This window comes from Pseudochaenichthys georgianus, chromosome 6, assembly GCF_902827115.2.
Source record: "Pseudochaenichthys georgianus chromosome 6, fPseGeo1.2, whole genome shotgun sequence".
NCBI classification, from domain to species: Eukaryota; Metazoa; Chordata; class Actinopteri; order Perciformes; family Channichthyidae; genus Pseudochaenichthys; species Pseudochaenichthys georgianus.
The window spans coordinates 24,829,018-24,847,713 of record NC_047508.1 but is presented as its reverse complement, the minus strand read 5'-3'; the positions used below and the strand labels follow the sequence as shown (position 1 = coordinate 24,847,713).

The following is an 18,696-nucleotide window of genomic DNA, read 5'->3' as shown; positions in this document are numbered from 1 at the left end:
CCAAACAGCGTTGCGAACCCCGCCGAGCACTGCGGGACCCTGATTGGGAACAGATTTCCCAAATTCCGATAGCGTGCCACCTGCCCAGGATGATGGATAGTCCTCCTGTATCCCATCAATCCTCACCTGCTGCCGAGGAGGTGACACCTGGGCCAGATTTATCATCATATACGACAACAAGCCAAGCAGCCAATCAGAGAGTGGTATACTAAACTGAGGCCCCTCCCCCTTGGAGGGCTCCATTATGTTTGGGAACAGATTTATTCCTGCAGTGTGACAAGAGGTGGGGAGATGAGAAGGGAGAGGAAGAAGATGGGACAGGGCAGAGGGATAAACAAAGGGTTAAACTGAGTGAGGCTTTAAAGGGGTACCACAGAGAAATGGACTTCAGATGGAGGGAAACAGGGTTGCCGTAATGACACTATTAGGGTTATTTTGTCAATTTAAACAGTCATATAGGCAGTGTTGGGAAAGTTCACTTTCTACATGAACTAGTTCAGTTCAAAGTTCACACATTTTAAAATGAACTAGTTCAGTTCATAGTTCATAATTCAAAATGTTGAACTAAAGTTCATGGTTTCAAAAATGAACTAATTTATAGTTCATAGTTATTTTTTCAATACGTTGCTGCGAGCTATTATTTGTCTCCTGTACGATGTTAATGGGCCATTTCAATATTTACAATATCCTCAGAGGGCCGTACAAGTTATTGACCTCTGCTTAAAAAAACTAAAATCACAGCTCATTCATTTCATTCTGTGCAAAGAAAAAGCAACCTCTTAATCCAGATATCTCACCATGACTCGCGTATGCATGCACGTGCACGGTGTGGCATGACCACCAAAACAGAAAGATATGGACACAAGATGTGTGCAAATGTATTTAGTATCCTATCCATGTGAACATGATTTAAGTGGGGGGGACCTAACCTCCTCTAGGGGGGGTCCGGGGGGTATGCTCCCCTGGCAAGATTGTTTGCACTATGAGAGCAACATTAGGAGATCTATGGACACATCTCTCAACACCCAAACACAACTGTAAGCAGATTTTCTTTTAATTTATGGATATTTGACAAATCACTCCCCTTTGAAACTGTATTCTTCTTTATTAATAACTGTCATATAGTATTTTATACCTGTTTACTTTATTCTCTTGTTTTTTTTATAACTATAATGATCATATAAAGATGTGCCTTTACCTCACTGGTTGTAGACAAAGCTTCTTATATTCGTTAGCATAGCTAGCTAACCAGATGCTAATGATAACAACACAGTTATTGACTGTCTGATCAGTATGACAGATGAGCAGATCCCCACTGGGCTTTCAACTAAAGACACAGACACACAGAAACTGCGGCATGTGTATGGACTTATCGGTACTGCAATTTCTGAAGTGCTGGAGTGGCGTTCTGGTGCTCTCCGTCAGAACTGCACCCCTGTCAGTCGAGACATATACCACGTGATGACACGTTAGGCTCGTGTTGTGTTCAAGGACCCTGACCTTGGCCAGGAAAAACAGGTACTCGCTTGTTTAATTTTTTTGCGGTCTAGATTTCTTTAATTTTTTTATTTTTTGCGTGTGTTTATAAATTACCTCGAGGGCCGTACCAAATTGTCTCGCGGGCCGTATACGGCCCGCAGGCCGGAGGTTCCCCACCCCTGCCGTAGAGTCTCACTCTGAGCGAGTGCTGCTGCAGCTGCTCTCGGCTTCGTCCATACTAATGAATTCATTCATTCATTCAATGCTCGCCGGTTCCGCGGTTCCACATTGTTTGTTGTGAGGAGTCTGATATATTTAGTATATTTATATTTTAGTGCGACAGCCAGGGGTGACAGGCGCGTACGCGTCACAGGCAGCTTGCTGTTGCCAGATTGGGTGGTTTTCCGCATTATTTTGAAGCCTGTTTACGGTGTGTTTTAACTGGGTTTTCGGCTGAAAGGCATATGAAATCTGGCACACTTTTGAACGCCGTTATAATACAGTGCTGAGAATGAACGCACTTTTGAACGCCGTTATACAGCGCTGAGAATGAACGCGTTCTCAATTACGTTCATCTAGCGGAAATACAGTACGTTCAGTTCACGTTCGCCCAAAATATGAACGCGTTCATGAACGATCGTTCATTGAACGCGTTCAGGTACATCACTGCATATAGGGAAGTGTAAACTGTATTCAGAAGTGTTTTCCATGATTGTGTGAACTTCAAAATACTTTGAAACTTTCTGGACGTTTCTCCAAAATATTTGAAACTAGCCTGTTTGTTTAAAATCAGAATAACTAGGTCAATGTGTTCATATGATTCACAATATACAGCCACATCATCACATGATGAATTAATTAATTCCATCTCTCAGAAATGATCATGCAAGCAGAAGAGGTGATCACAGGACCATGAATGCACTAATCTAATTAATATCCTCCAGTTCCTGCCACTGATTTTACGACTAGTTAAAAACCTTCTGCTGCTTTTATGGCTATTAGAGGCCAAGTGTGAGCTATCTTCTACTTCACTCCATTTTCTCCCTCCACCAGCAGTTAGCTGTCCTAAAAATTAAGAGCCTCTGTGGAGCATAGGGTTCAACCGACTTAGAGGCCAACTACCTCTTGATCATTGCACCAGAAAAGCTCCAGAAAACAATGCAGAGTGAGACCAGACAGTTGTGATAATAGTCTTGTATTGCTAGGTGTTTTTCTTTCTACAATTAACCTTCTATCTCCCTTCCCCCAAAAACCCTTTCCTCTCCCTCTTCCGCTCTACAAACCCCTTCCTTCTTTCCCTCTCTTTCACTTGGCGGAGCTACAGCGGTTTCTCCGAGGCTCACCAGGCACTGTGCTTTAGCCCTGTGTAATCCTGCCAACCCTATTTCATTAGCCACGCGGACTAAAGAGCTTAACGACACAGCCCCATCACAGTAGAGAGAGAGAGAGGGAGAGAAAAAAAAGACACAACACAAATTCCTCAGAATACATGGACACTCAGCCAGTATTTACGCTTTCTCCCTCTCTCTCCACGCGCCGTACCTACCTCTCCCCCTGCCTCCCCATCTCCTTCTTGCAAAGGAGCCCAGAATGGATTAGAGATGGCATCAATGGGATGAGACGTATTACCAATCGATTTGGAGGGAGCGTGGCATTGTTCTTCTGAGTGGAAAACTTTGGATCTGGCCAATGTGCCAACGCCAAATGCAGCTGATTGTGAGATGAAGTTGTGCAAAAGAAAGACTCTCGCTCTCTGTCTCTATTGCTCTCTCCTGTCTCGTTTCATCCAAAACTACAGCTTGCGTTTAATCACTAAAGTCATTGAGGACCGTTTTGTGGTTAGTCTGTATTGTCGAGGAGAAGCATGTCGGGTTTAAGAGGCTGTAAAGTAGCTTTGTACTGATCTCGGGAGAAAGCAGGATAAACAAGCAGATTGGAGAGAAACCTGATCAGTGTTAATGGTGATGGTTTAGGATTTCGTCTTTCACTGATGCCTTCTGCCTGACAGCACAAAAACACCATTGTATTGACAAGAGCTACATCTTAGGCCTGCCCATAATTTCCATTCCTCTTCTGTAGCCTTAAGATAAAAAATATTTGTGCTAACGGATAAAACAGTAACTGTATAACACATTAACATTACTACAATGAAGATTCTACCCCCAAGCCTAAAGTGAATTGTGCTGAAATGGTGGTGACTGTATCTGAAACTGTTTATCATTTACTTTATCTAATGGAAGAGTGGGAGGAGTGACACCGGCCTTGGGTGAGGAGCTGGAGGATGTAGGGGGGCTGCCCGGGGTCTGGGCAGGTTGTCAGCTATAAGGGCACAAGGGGTGGGGAACAGGGCAGAGACTGCTGCCATATTTCTTCATGAGGGCGACAGTGACAGAAGCGCCACAAAACGAATGGCCTGTCAAAAGAAATGAGAACGAATAGTTCCTGTTCCATCGAAAGAGGTTTCTTCAAGCATCAAGGGGTGTTTCGTTTGGAGGCAGATACCAGGACCAAGTCTGCAGCTAGCATGACTGCTAACAACCCTGAGTCTCTGTAGAGGCCAACTGCATATGTTGAGGATCACCACTTAAAAGGAAAGTAGAAGAAAAGCATAAAGGGCAGAGCTTTTGTCCCAGTCTCTTTTGGCCACATCATCATATACATTTTAGCCACGGTCTTCCTGCAGCTTCAGGGTGGTGTGGGTGTGACCATACTATATGTTTTGTTGCACCTGTTTGGCAGTCAGGAGTTACATATCGATCTTTTTGAGTCTTGATACATTTTTCCGTGACCTTGTGTCATTTTCATGTTGCTCTCCTTCCAACATTGACCTCAGCAGAAGTTTGGTTATAGCTAAGACAATTCATCAGTTTTCCTGGGGACTTTTGATAGGTAGTTCCACTGAAAACCCCAACAATGTGCATGGCTTGCTACCTTTCTTGAGCTAGTGGTGGTCATTTGGGTGAACTACCTCTTTAAAATACTTGCCACTAGTTTTAAATAATGTCGTTTGGTTTATTGTACTACTTAGCTGAATATGGACTTTTCGAACGAGGGCTCCATTTTCTCTCTGTCTCCATCTCTTTCTCTCCTTATTCTTTCCTTCTTTCCGTTAACTGTAGCTTCTCCACGCCCAGTTTCCTTTCTTTAGTTTCTCCCCTCTTTCGGTATCTAAGCTTCTTTTTCTGTCTCATCATTAGTGGCTGTCCCATGTTGGGGGGAGAGTAATCTGAACTACGTGTCCCAGGGGCCCATTCCTTTACTTCTTGCTGTAGGAATAAGTGGCCTATTGATTAGTTATCAGCCCGTAATTGGGCTGCGATCTCCCTCGGCCTCAGATATCCCCCAGATATATGACACTCTTGACAGCCTGAGAGGTGGGTGAGGAGGCGGGGGTTTCTCCTGCCTGCCAACACTTTACTCAACAAAATGTCTTCCTGGCCATGCCAACAGCTGCCCACATCTCTCTCCCTGCAAAGGGATTTTCAACATCATGCCATAGAAAGATTATTCAATCTTTTAAATTATAGAGCTAGCGAGAGGTCCTGCAGGATTTACTGCTCTGTGTTAACTATGAGCACCCATTTTTGCCATTTTCTCATAGCAATAAACTCTGAAATTGTAATCAGAGTTTGAAAATGAAAATGGTGCGGCTTACCGAGAAATAAACTTATATAAGCTCAGAGTAAGTACACCATTCGCATATGGATAATTGCCTGTGAGGGATTTCAATACAAATTGAGGCTCAGGAAGCGGATAAGCAACAGGAAGGGTGTCTCTGCTCCTGTGTAAGCATCCAAATCTACTGTGAGTGCGCAAAGAACCATGACTAACTCTTACTAAGTCTGTTTGTGCGTTTTTAGAAAAAAGCTTAAAGATACTTTCCTCTCTTCTTCATCTCACTTCCTCTTGCTGTCATCACCTCGTTTTTCACCCACAAAAATGTGTCTCTCATAGGACTCTTTCATTTGGTAAGAATCTGAAATATATCAATCTTCAAATGCACCCACATTTTCCACTCAACATCATGAGGTGCTAATTGTGAGCGTTTGTGAGCTTGATCAAAGTGTGCAGAGGAGATGAAGAGGAGATGAGTCCCGCTGGGTTTTCCAGACAGACAAACATGTCAAACTCTCCATTTAGCAGCCAGATTAACGCTTATCCCAGCCCTCCCCCTGCTCCCTTGCTCCTCCCGTCTCTCCCTCAAAACCACATCTGATAAACATCTAATTTCAACACTCAATATTGCCATCATCAAAAGTCCACCCATTACATGAAGCCTGTTCATCATCCTGTTTCACTTATCCCTCGGGCCAGCAACGATCAACCTTTTCCCCCCATCCTCCACCCTCGCCCTCCCCCAGAGAAGTGAATATCCCGGTGGAAGTGCATTTGTCTCCTGGCATTAATATAAAGGATTGTTGTATGAGGCCGTGGTGTCCTGTGGGCTGTATTGTCTCTGCATCTCCCCTTCTGACAGAGTGCAGAATAACGCAGAGAGATATGTGAATTTAGTTCGCTTGCTGCCTCACACACTCCTCTGCTTACTAAGACCTATAGTTAAATGATTCTTCCATTCCAGAAGAACAGATGAGAGGATTATCACAGGGAGACAGAAATTAATATTTACATTCATCTGCAATAATCTTAAATCAGACTGTTTGCATAGGTGTTTACATTCTCATCTTTCTTTTGGCTGAATCACTTAGTTTCCCCGAAGGGATGAATCTAAGCATGAGGAGACTTCAGAGGAGGTCTGGGCTGCGGGAAACAACGTGTGTTTGATCTGTAATGTGGCCCCACCTCACTATTGTCCGGTAAGGCTGCCTCCTGATCTCTACAGAGCCAGCAGTCTCCTTAGTTGCATTGAAAAACACACAAAGACAAATAGTTACTTTTATTATTTGTATTGCAAGTTAAGTTGTGAAGATTTTATTTTCTTGGTTTTTATAGCCTGTAATAAAAGTTACACTCATTGTCTAAAAGCATTCCTTTAATATTCCGGCAATCGGAAATAAATCCTTAACATGCCATTTCCCCATATTTCAGAATTTAATCTAATTTAGTTCTTTTTTTTAACAATAACCGCTAATAAATGTACAATGATGTAAAACATAACAAATCAGACAATCCTTACGTTTGAGGAGATACAATTAGGAAAGACTTTGTCTTGAAAAAAGACGTACACTTTTAACCAGTGAAAACAAAGTTAATTAGTCTATTTGTACTAATTATTCTGGCTAAAGTCAACCCTGCTCTTAAACTGTGTATTCGTTTACAATAACGTTTTGTAAGATATCATGAGAGAATTTAATAAATCAGAGAACTCCTTTATATGTATTATGCTGAATACATATATGGACTAAAAGATAGTTTATTAAGAGAGGCCTGCTGTATTTATATGTTTGTATGTCAAAGTATATTATGGTTTGAATGAGGGTGATGTTAACGTGGAGTAGGTGAGCAGCATACAGAGAAAGAAGACTCCGTGCACCCCCACTGTACGACGACGGCACCGTTTGACTCTGACTAATGGGGAATCTCTTTATGCATATGAGTCACATTAATAACCGCACAGAGTGGACACTGTGGACATTAATAACAGTGTGCCGTTGCAGAGAGCATATAGCACCGTGCATATACCGGCCACATCAATAACATCTCATAACCTCCAACTGCACATGAATCATCTTGCCATGCGTACACAGGAAGTCACGCATGTAAACGCTGTGTTCATGTATACACTCTAAAATACATTATTAACCCTAACAATACTAAATGTATTCGGAAACCATTGAGGAAAAGCAAACAGCTTGTGTACCTTGCATTGTTTTTGTTATGTTGTTGTTTCTTCTACCTGCTCCTCCACATGCTGGGTGATGCACGGTGGGGATTGCTAATGAAGCCAATAATGTAGCAGTGTGTGTCTAATGAGAGAAGAGCAGCTCCGGTTCCACACTATTCACACTTAATTTCAGTGTGTCTGTGTGTGAACATGATTACATGTATGAACCTGAACTGATACATCCACAATGAGATATTTCCTCCCTCGGTGCTGTCCAATTTAACATATTTGTGTACTCATAATACCCTGGAAAATCATTAACTCGTAGACTGCTCTGACATGTTACCCGTTCACGCTAGAGATATCATATTCGAAGTACACACACAGTTTGCTGGTTTTTAAAGTATAATAGCAGAGCATCCTGTGTTACACAGCGACAGAGAGCAGATGAGACTGCTCAGACGATGCCTGTGATGTCCTCCTGCTGTGAGAGACAATAACCAGATGTGAAGGGGAGAGTTTGACACATGCAAGTCTGCTCATTGTGGCCAATTACCAGGTTGAAGCATCCTTCTGGCAGGCACAGAGCCAGAGAGAGAGTCCCAGCCTGCGTTTCTCATCAAGAGCATCCAGTCATTTGAATCAGAACTCACACTGCTCCGTTGTTTTACTCTGCACCATGTTTCCATTTTGAGACATTAAGGGTTTGATTGACTGGAGTGACTCAGCCCTTTCTGCAATTCTTGAATGAAAGCAGACCTCGATCTGACGTAGAAAAACAACAGAGAAACCTTGGCCCTTCATAAACACATACAACTGGTAAGCCCATATGTATGCGCACAGCTACACTGCAAGTTAATCACTTGTTGAGGGCCTGTTTATCCTCCATTAACCATGCAGACATGTTTCAAGTCCACACATACACAGACAGTTCACCCTTACCCACCTTCTGAGCAAGTAAAGGAATTGAAAAAAGGTTGTAAAAGTCTGATTAATGTGGGATTGGAGAACAGGACAGTGAGATAGTGGGAGAGAGAGCGAGAGAGAGAGCATGTTCTCTCAAACGTAGCACTTTGCAAATATGGCACTTTGTTTCCGTGATGTGGAAGCTTATTATCTTAATATGCATTATTTTATCCCCCCTATAAAACACTGGCAGAGGAAAGCACGGTGCTGTTCTTCCTGCTCTTCCTTGTAATAGCTTCTCACAGCTCCTCATTCTATTACAAAAGATACAACAGTTAGTTAAGACCCCACGAAACATTTCATTTTCTGTCCTGCTAATTAAATGTGTCTCCAATGAGCCCGCTGAGCCCACTTGTCTGGTTGTCCCCCATTCGTGGTGCCACCAGAGTTTAATATATGGCATTAAACAGGGATTGAGAATGAAAATGAAGCCCACCTCCCAGTGGGAATGTAATGAATGATTATAAGGCATAATCTTGGTCATGCAGAAATCCTTTAGTTTAGTTTCTGTCGTTTTATTTAAGTTACAGTCTGTTAAATATGGTAATGTATTTGGCTATTTTTGGCACACTTAAGATTTTGAATAGTCTGAGTGGGGTTATAAAATGCATATCTTGCAGATGCATAAAGTGAGCTGTAATGAGTTTTTTTTTTAATCAACACTCGATCCTCCATTTCCTTTCTTTATCAAAACATTGTGATCATATTTTATACAGTATTAAGATCTTATCGTGGTGTGTAAGCTGCCATATTTGTCCTAAATAAAGTCTATTTCTGCACGTTAATAATTGTACAGACCTCACAAGGAGCTTCTGCTTCTTCACCTGCATGCAAAACATTTCCACTACAAAGGTGGGTAACAAAGCAAACAACAAGTTGTGCACATCCTCTGTAAAGTGCACGACTTCAGGGAACCCCAGAGGCAAACAAAAGGTTAGCATGCTGAAAATAAAAGGGAGTCTATTGCAATGTGGCACATAAGTCATACTGTAATGAGGATGTTTTCTAATAGATGTAACAATTAGTAAAGTCACTGTGCCAGTAAATCACGGGGAACTCTGGGAGCACTGGTTATCCTTTACGCAGGATGCATCAGTGTTCTCCTGGGGTGAACTCTGAAAGGTCAGGCAGTGTCTCATTAACACGTACTGTGGCTGGGCTCCACATGCAGGGGCCGGGCTATTAACACAAAGCTGGTTTTACATGTTCGAGGATTTTACGTTTCATTCACAAGTCACTGCAAAGCTCACAAACTGTTACAAAGATTTCATTTCATTTCAAACCTTTATTTAACCAGGTGAATCCCATTGAGATCATCGATCTCTTTTTCAAGGGAGACCTGCTGCACGTAGGTTCCACATTACATTAGTTTGTAAAAGTATCTAATATAACATAATGGTTTAGGCACATCGGTTTCTACAGAAAGTCTCACAGCCCTCAATGTTGAGTAAAAGAAGGCTATTTTTCCACCTGGGGCATAACTTCTATCCACATTTAGGTTTTTTTGGAAAAAGGATGAGAGCTATTCTGGTTGTTTTCCTGGCCTTTATTTTTAATATATTAAAATATGTTATTATGATATAACACTGATGTTCAAATGCTCTTAACTTTCCTCTGTATAAGTGGTCCTCCTCATGCTCTATAAGCTTGTTTATGATATATGCCTGAGTGCAACCCCTGTATAATGTAGGAAAAAAATCCCCCCCGATAAAATAAAGACAGTAGTAAACTTCATGGTAGTGGGCGGCCTATGGGAAACTCCAGAGGGAGACTGGATGGGGTGCATACAGGACTATTAGCCCTGAGTAACACAGCTGATGCATTGGCTCTGGACTCTGCTTGTTAACCCTTGAGACTCCCGGCCCGATAAATCCTGTTTTAAGAGATCTGGCAAACCCAGAGCTCACACAGCAGCCAGTGTCCCCTCCTGCTTTAAATATGGACCTGTGTGGAGTGGACACATGCGCAACTTTAACTTCTCTCTGTGTCTCTTGTTCACTTGTGTGCCAAGCAACTTTACATATACAATACAAATCATTGTAATTTTGAGGATTCTTCTGCTAACAAGATTTTTTTTTGGAAAACATTTTGCATACGCCACCAGACTTTTTCTTCACTTTCCAGTTTTGTTCATCTCCCTATGATCTTCTGTCACATAATACGTGTTAAGACACATTTTATATGAAAATGATCACTGTTCATCTGATGTAATTTCCCTGCTGTGCCAGGCTGCATTTACACTACAACGGCACTTCATCTGTTTCATATTTATTCAAAAGCATCAGAGGAGCCTCTGTTGTGTGTTCTAATGAATAAAACACGATGTTTATCCTTCCTGTTTAACGTTAAGTCCCCATGAACAGTCACAGGGACCAAGAGAATATTTACTTGCGTCGGGACACCGGGGAGTTGGATTATCTGCTGGCGGCTTTGTAGTTTTCTGAAGCTTCCCCGTGTGACATGTTCCAGGGAGAGTTCTCTTATTTACTCTCTGGTCCTCTGTGTATAGCCCTCCTTATTGTTTGTTCTTATGTGCCACCACTCCTGTAGAATGTGCTCCAGGAAAGAGAGACTCATAGAGAAAGAGAGGAGAACACTGATGCTGTGATCATTACATGGAATTGAGACTGTAGTGACTATAGAAGGATTCAGATGGAGGGCTTTTTACTACTGAGTATTCCATTAGAAAGGGGATTTTATCTGACAAGGACTTGCCTTTTGTGAATTACCATAAGACACCTGTAAAAATTGTATTTTGTCCTTTAAAATGCCTTTCAATTTGTTGACAAAAAAGACATTTATAGACTTCATTTGTATTTTCTATGTAGTTCTGTCCTTTGTTTTGAATCCAAAAATGTAGGCTTTGTCCTTAGGAGTCATGGAAGTGTTTCCTGTCAAATAACCTTCATATATCTTCACATCCAGCAGTAAGACAAACAGAGCTGTCTTGCCTTACAAAAGAAAAGTAAGTCGCACAAAAGACAACATTCAAAACAGCAAATCATTTACACACAGCAATTGAATCTGAATCTTTTTAAAGCCACATGCAGTTCTATTTTATACCAAAAGGTAGCGACATTGGGTTTCAAAACAACGTCAAAGAATCGGACCCTGCCATGCTCTTTCTACACACTTTCACCTCCCCACACAGCGATCCGCTTTGTCTGTAGTCTGCTTAGCCTTTTTTTTGCAATTTTATGTTAAACATAGACCGTTAATCTAACGTTCAGTAAGAAACACTGAAAGGCATTTTGATGGATTTCAATTTAAGACGTTCGGTTGGAGTGACTAAAACGAGTTTTGAAATCAATTTGACTTCCTAATTATAAACTGCCTATAATGCAATACACCTGTACAAAGGCTCGTTTTATCAACACTTAATGAGATCTGGATAAGGAAATACAAAATAATAAAACAAAAAACTGTTCTAAAAAATAAAATATTTGATAAATATAAGATGATAATATAATTATATTTAATGTGATTGCTTTTGTTTGTTACCTTTAATGTATGTTGAAATTATAACGATTTATGTATTTGAAAAGCATACACATATTTACCATTTGGCATCCTCTGTCAATAATCGGAATCTGTTCTGTTTGACTTGTTTCCTTCTTCTCCATGCAAAGTGAATAATAATGAATAGCCAATTAAATCCCATGTATCAATCTGCTGATGGTCTTGGACAGTTCAGAAAACTTTGCTTTCTATACTATTATGCTAATTACGTCCCCAGATGGGCTCCTCATTGGCTGGGTCTCAGTCAATTTCATATTTCAGTTCTGACGTCAGCTCGCCTATAAAACTAAGCAATGCTTTTTAACTCGTCGGCTGACTGATGCCTTAGAAAAAAAAAATCTATCAATCCTAGGGTGGAGTTTTTTTTTCTTTCCACAAAGCAACTATTTGCCCGGGACACGTGCGTGAACCTCCTCAATTTGGCGCACTAATCCTAAAAGGAGCCATGAAGTGTTAAATGGTAGAAACAGAGACAGCGGCGCTCAGACACCCGCACGCTGGGAGAGAGGGAGGAAACAGCGCTGCTCCAATGCGTCTGTGCAACACAGACTGAAGAAAAAAAAAACTTATCGACACACAAACTCAAAACCTGCGCTGCGCAATTAGTGCGTGAAAATCCACTTTTTCTCCGGTTTTGAAGAAAATAAATAAATAAATCAAGCTGGCTCAGTGCGTGTCTCAGCAGCCCACTTTGACAGGTGCTCCTCACCCCCTTTGGAGGACTGTCAACAGCAAGAGGATGGCATCAGAGCTGGCAATGAGCAACTCCGACCTGCCCACCAGTCCCCTGGCCATGGAATATGTTAATGACTTCGATCTGATGAAGTTTGAAGTGAAAAAGGAGCCGGTGGAGCCCGATCGCAGCATCAGCCAGTGCAGCCGCCTGGTCGCCGGGGGATCCCTGTCTTCCACCCCGATGAGCACGCCTTGCAGCTCGGTTCCCCCCTCGCCAAGCTTCTCGGCGCCCAGTCCGGGATCAGGGAGCGAACAGAAGGCACACTTGGAGGATTTCTACTGGATGAACGGGTACCAACAGCAGTTGAACCCCGAGGCTCTGGGTTTTAGCCCGGAGGACGCCGTAGAGGCGCTCATCAGCAGCAGTCACCAGCTCCAGACCTTCGATGGCTATGCCAGGGGGCAGCAGTTCGGCGGCGCAGCCGGGGCAGGGGGCTCCATGGCCGGGGAGGAGATGGGATCAGCGGCCGCCGTGGTATCGGCAGTTATCGCTGCAGCCGCAGCTCAGAATGGGAATCCCCACCACCACCACCACCATCACCACCACCACCATCCAGGGGGACATCATTCCTCCTCCGGGTCGCAATCCAGCGGCGGCATGGGGGGAAACCACCAGCACCTGCGCTTGGATGACCGGTTCTCGGACGAGCAGCTGGTGACCATGTCGGTGCGGGAATTGAACCGGCAGCTCCGGGGGGTCAGCAAGGAAGAGGTGATCCGTCTGAAACAGAAGAGGAGGACGCTAAAGAACAGAGGCTATGCCCAGTCCTGCCGGTACAAGCGGGTCCAGCAGCGGCACGTCTTGGAGGGCGAGAAGACGCAACTCATTCAGCAGGTGGACCACCTCAAGCAGGAAATCTCCCGGCTGGCCAGGGAGAGGGACGCCTACAAGGAGAAATACGAGAAGCTGATCAGCACCGGCTTCAGAGAAAACGGAGGGTCCGGCAGCGACAACAACCCCTCGTCCCCGGAGTTTTTCATGTGAGTCTCGGCGCTCAAAAGTTTTAATAACCGTCCCCGCACAAAACAAACATAAAATAAAAACTTTAAATTGGTACGCACCTAAAAAAATAGGGTGTTCCTGCTTGTGAAGTTAACGTTTGTTAAAGCTGCGTTAGTTAAGAAAAAATAGTTTTACACTTTTCTGTGTTTCAAAGTAATTTTTTTTCAGTTTGAGGATTTTAGTTTTTATTTACGTTTTATTTATTTTAGAGGATATAAAAAAAGACCTGTTTAAATGTGTTTCCACAAATATTTGAAAGGAGTTCTGTACAATTCGTGACGTTTTTCTTTGGACACACTGCATGAAAGACACTTTCCTCAGCATAGGTCTTTACCTTTACCCAAAATAGGTTGTATGAAAATCAACAATCTCCAAACACAACAGCATTATTTTATTTGGATTTATAATGGATTTTTGTTTAAAGTAGCCTACATGTATTTGTTTATATGAATGATCTCATTTTCATATCATCCATCCTATTTGTCTTGTGAAAAAAGCATCCAAACTCGGTAGAAGTTTGGAGAATTGATGTGAGACTGTAACAGTTGTGTGAAGCCATGCATGCTGGTCATGTACGGATTGTGCTTTGACTTTCTTTCCTTTTTACTTGTTTTGTGAATTTTTGTTTGATGAATGTATGAAACCATGACTGCATTGTTAAGCCTCATCACATGTTGCCATTTATTTGTTTCAAAGTGTAAACAGGTGCATTCATCCGTCGTTTTGGTTTTATAAAAGTTCCCCGAATATGGACCCATCACCTTTTTATAGGCTGATTTTGGAGCCCTCTGAAGAAGAAAAAAGACACTGTGGAAAAAAGCTACTTTTTTCTTAATATTGATTTATATTCAAAAACAACACTGCCAAGGTGAGCATAATTGAGATCTCTAGCATAAACAATTAGGCTATATCATTTCTTGACAAATGCAAAGAATACATAGATTATTGCGATCAACAAGTGGGACTGAAAATAAAAAGGGACAAGATGCTTTGAACAGAACCGAAGCAGATTATGATGAATGTCCGGAAATAAATGAGAAATAGGCCACTTTGTTACGCAAAATTGTTGCAACAAATTATCTGTTCTTCCTGCAATTCGTTGTTAATGTGCTTTCCTTTCATTCAAGGAGCTTAATTACGTTTACACCGAACCCTATGGGTGTTGTGCGGTAAATAAACTGTGAACTGTTGGGAAATTGTTATAAAAAGTTATATTCTCGCGATGCTGTAGAAGAATTCAGCAAAGTATTAAGCCATACATCTTTTGTAATGTTTCGACAGTTTAGACAGTAAAGTTAACTGGCAGACATCGTGTTCAATTTAAAAAAAGAAATTTTATAAATATACCATCAATAAATCTTCATGAATGAGAACAAATATATTTTCTTGAAAATGTTTGTTATTATTGTTCTCTTTAGTTTTGCATGTTGTTTGTCACTGTGTCTCTGAGGCGACCCCACACACTGGTAGTCCTGTAATCTCCTCTCGATCTTAACTGAAATATAAACGGTCAATTGCAAATATCATTGAGAAAATGTAAACATCTGTTCACATCTGTTTATTTTTGAAGCGCGATGCAGATGTTGCGAACAGGATTTGTAATTATAACAGCTCAAAGATCAACTCCAGCTACATACGTTATTTAATACGTCGACTCAATATGTGTTCATCACTTATTTCCCCTTGAAAAACACATATTTTCTTTTTATCTTTTGGCTTCTCAAGAAATATAAAGGACGATCTTCACTTGTTGCGTATAGTTATATACGGATATTCATGATATAATTTGACTTTTGCCTCAGGGCCTATTAATCGTGCTGCAGCTGTCCTGGAAAAAGCGTTAAGAGTTAATGATTGATTTTAGAGTAAACTTGCACTTTTTACTCGGTAGCTGTCCACTTGTTGAATATTGTCCGTGGTGTGTTTCATTTAGAAAATCGATCGTAGACAAACCTTTGACAAAATGATTAAATATGCGATTATATACAATTATGTCTAATTTTGAAAATATGAATTTTGACATCCTCCAAATAGGCTAAGTCCGAATAGAAATACACTTTCTGCAGTCTAACACTTTATAATCACCAGGAATAATAATTCCCATAACAATAAACGCTTCTTACTTTAGTTTGTATCCTGACAAAATGTTTCGCTATCGTTATGACATGCGAGGGTTTTCAGGAAACACCATTTTGCTTCAATGTAAAGATCGTTAATTTGGCTCCGACCTAGTCACGCTGTTCAAAGGAGGAGGAGAAAAGCCACAGCAGGCACCCGGAGTTTGTTTCCTGTATAAGGGACATGCGGCTCAGCAGCTCCCGGCCTGATGATCCTGAATCAACCCGCTGAACTCAGGGCATCCTGAGCAGCAGCATGGCCGAGACAAATGCTAGGTTGTGCTGCATACAAGATTACTGCCACCGCTGTGTCTGTGTGTTTGCTTACGTTTTGGGTTTCTGTTTTGAATGTAAGGAGACGTTTTTTTTTCTTCTTCAAATTGTATCATGGAAACTTGAACACATTCCAAGCAAGTCTGAACCGAGCTTAAGACTTTACAGACTGTGTATTTGCTCTACCTCACATGTACAACTGTGTGTCACACACTGGCATTGGCTCCAATGAAAGCCCAGAGTGAGGGACAAGGCAGAGCATGATCCTCTCCTGCCTGGAGGAATGATTCTCTCTGTGATTAAAAGTGAGTGAGAGGCAGAGATAGAGCAAGCGGGACAGAGAGAGTATTACAGAGAGCGAGGGAGAGAGGGAGATGCTGGCTGCCTTCCTGCTCCTTTCAGATGATAAACGATCAGAGATGCATCCTAGCTGAGAGGAGAGGGCCTTTTAGTGAGCATGTGTCCCCTAATTTATGGCCTTCCTATCTGATTAGGTCAATATAGTGTGCTATTTAATTACATTTGTGTTATAACCTGGAACTAGAGATGCTATACTTCTTTCACGGCACCCCTTTCTTCTGTGAGGCAGATAGGGCTATCTTTCTGTGGAGGCTCAGGATTTAGCTCTGGACGGTCTTAAATGTAACGTGACAGACAGGCGCTGTGATTTGTGTGGAGGTTCATGGTTTCCAGTGCTCCACTTCTCAATATGTAAGAATGAAAAGTAGGAAAGTGCTGATCATTGTAGGCGTGGAAATTGTGTGGGACGTTTTCATCTTGTTTGTGTGTTTTGACTTGAAGACACACCAAGTGGCAGGAAGATTCAGTAGCACTTCCTGTGTTAAAGGAGGACAGAAGGCACAGGAAATAATATTTCAGCGCATCCTACTCATTTCTCAGTGCTCAACCAAATTCACTGCTTCTTTCTCCGCCTTTTGTTCCTCTCTTTCATTTGCACATCATGTAAAAGCGTGTACGTATAGAATACACAGACACACCACATTATTAATCTTATCAGTATGAACTGTAATTCTATTCTCCGGCCCTCTATTGACTTCTGCACTGTGATCATTTGCAGTCTGTCCAATGATTTGGTTATTAAAGATAATGTAGTTGTCTGCTGTCACAATATTGGACTCTCTCTTTCAGGTCAACTATGGGAAATCACTTTGAAATGTATCAGTATTGACATTTGAATCATCATCATGTACTTCGCTTTAATGCCTCAGAATTAATAGGACAAAGGATGTGAGCACTTTTTAGTGTCTATTTGTGGGAGTGCTCAATAACCAGCCAACATTGTCTTTTATTTGACCTTGTGGAGGAAGGGTGTATATGTGCTGCAACTGAGTGCATTAAATCTATAGGCATGAGTAAGTCGCTTTATCAGGACACTGTGAGGCATGTAGCATTTTACGTTTATCAAAGTCGCAAAAGAAGAACAACTTGAATACTTAATACTTACTTGATTTATTACGGTTAACTAATAAGTGTTAATAATCATCCGAGCAGTAAATATAGAGTTCTTAAAACACAACCTGAAACAGTATTTATTACCGTAAGGTGTCAGTAATAATATTCTATCCAATCCATGTTATCATTTAAAGAAAGGTTGTCACAACATAAAAAACAATTTGTTTTTCGATTACTCATTTAATTATTTTGTAACAACTGGAGACATGTCTCATTTTGTAACACAACAGTTTTTGTGTACCTTCATTTTCTTTTCTTCCCCATGAAAAGCCAACCCCTAAAGGGTTAAAACATATTCACATTCCAAAGAGGAAACAATTTCAATCTCTTACACTCAATACGCATCTGCATCACTCCACGCGATAAACATTTACATTTAAATTGATTTAAATCAGCTACGTTTATGTTCCTCTATGGTCCGTCCATCACGTACCCTGTGATGCCGAGCTTCCCTCCCTCTCTCTCTGTCTTGCAGTGTCCTGAGTTATGTGTCATTTATTTGAAACCCTAATAATTTAACCTCCCCTCCTGTCTCGCCTGTGCATGTGGTGGGAATGCAGCAGCTGTAAAGAAGCTTTGTGCTGCTGCCTCTGTGTGTATCTTATTGGCTTTACACGGTGATTTTTTCCAGCACATAGAGGCATGGGCAGAGAGGAGGTAATGTGATTGTCTGAATCCAATCCTAAAGTCTTGTGTTGAATTGAGATTACTGTAAATGCTCAGCTGTAAAAGAACGCGCGTATGGGCACATGCAATGTGTCTCGTGTATGTATGTGGAATTCAGACACTGGATTTGCATTTGCTTGTACAAAAAGCTCACACCGGAATGCATCACTAAAGGGCAATAGATGAAAGCTAATTATGATTTAATTATATGTGATCACAATATTCTGACTCACAGATAAAGATAGCCGAGGCTGTGTTGATGTTTTCAACAGTGAGTTGAGTTGCAGGGCACAGAGTCAGTGGAGTGGTGTGTTTTGGACCGCAGCAAACGTGGTGAAACCGAGTGCATTGTGTGTGTGTGTGTGTGTGTGTGTGTGTGTGTGTGTGTGTGTGTGTGTGTGTGTGTGTGTGTGTGTGTGTGTGTGTGTGTGTGTGTGTGTGTGTGTGTGTGTGTGTGTGTGTGTGTGTGTGTGTGTGTGTGTGTGTGTGTGTGTGTGTGTGTGTGTGTGTGTGTGTGTGCATGTTTGTCTATGTGTGTGTTTAAGCCTGCGTGTGCATGAGTTTGTGTTATGCAGGGCGGAGCTGGAGCCAAGCCCGACCCCTGTGTGTTTTACCTGCATCTCAATGAAGCGAGAGGTGATTTACCCTTCTACTGCAGTCAGCCTCTCTCTCTCTCTCTCTCT

The 18,696-nt window shown here is 41.8% G+C and overlaps 1 protein-coding gene across 1 annotated transcript in view; it reads left to right on the top strand.

The window, feature by feature from the left end:
- The first annotated feature begins 12,074 nt into the window (after positions 1–12,074).
- mafb (MAF bZIP transcription factor b) overlaps positions 12,075–18,696 on the top strand; it is a 46,622-nt gene continuing 40,000 nt past the window's right edge. The window contains exon 1 of the mRNA XM_034084686.1: positions 12,075–13,462. Coding sequence (XP_033940577.1) covers positions 12,486–13,462 — 977 coding nt within the window. The 5' untranslated portion in view covers positions 12,075–12,485. The remainder of the gene's footprint in view (positions 13,463–18,696) is intronic.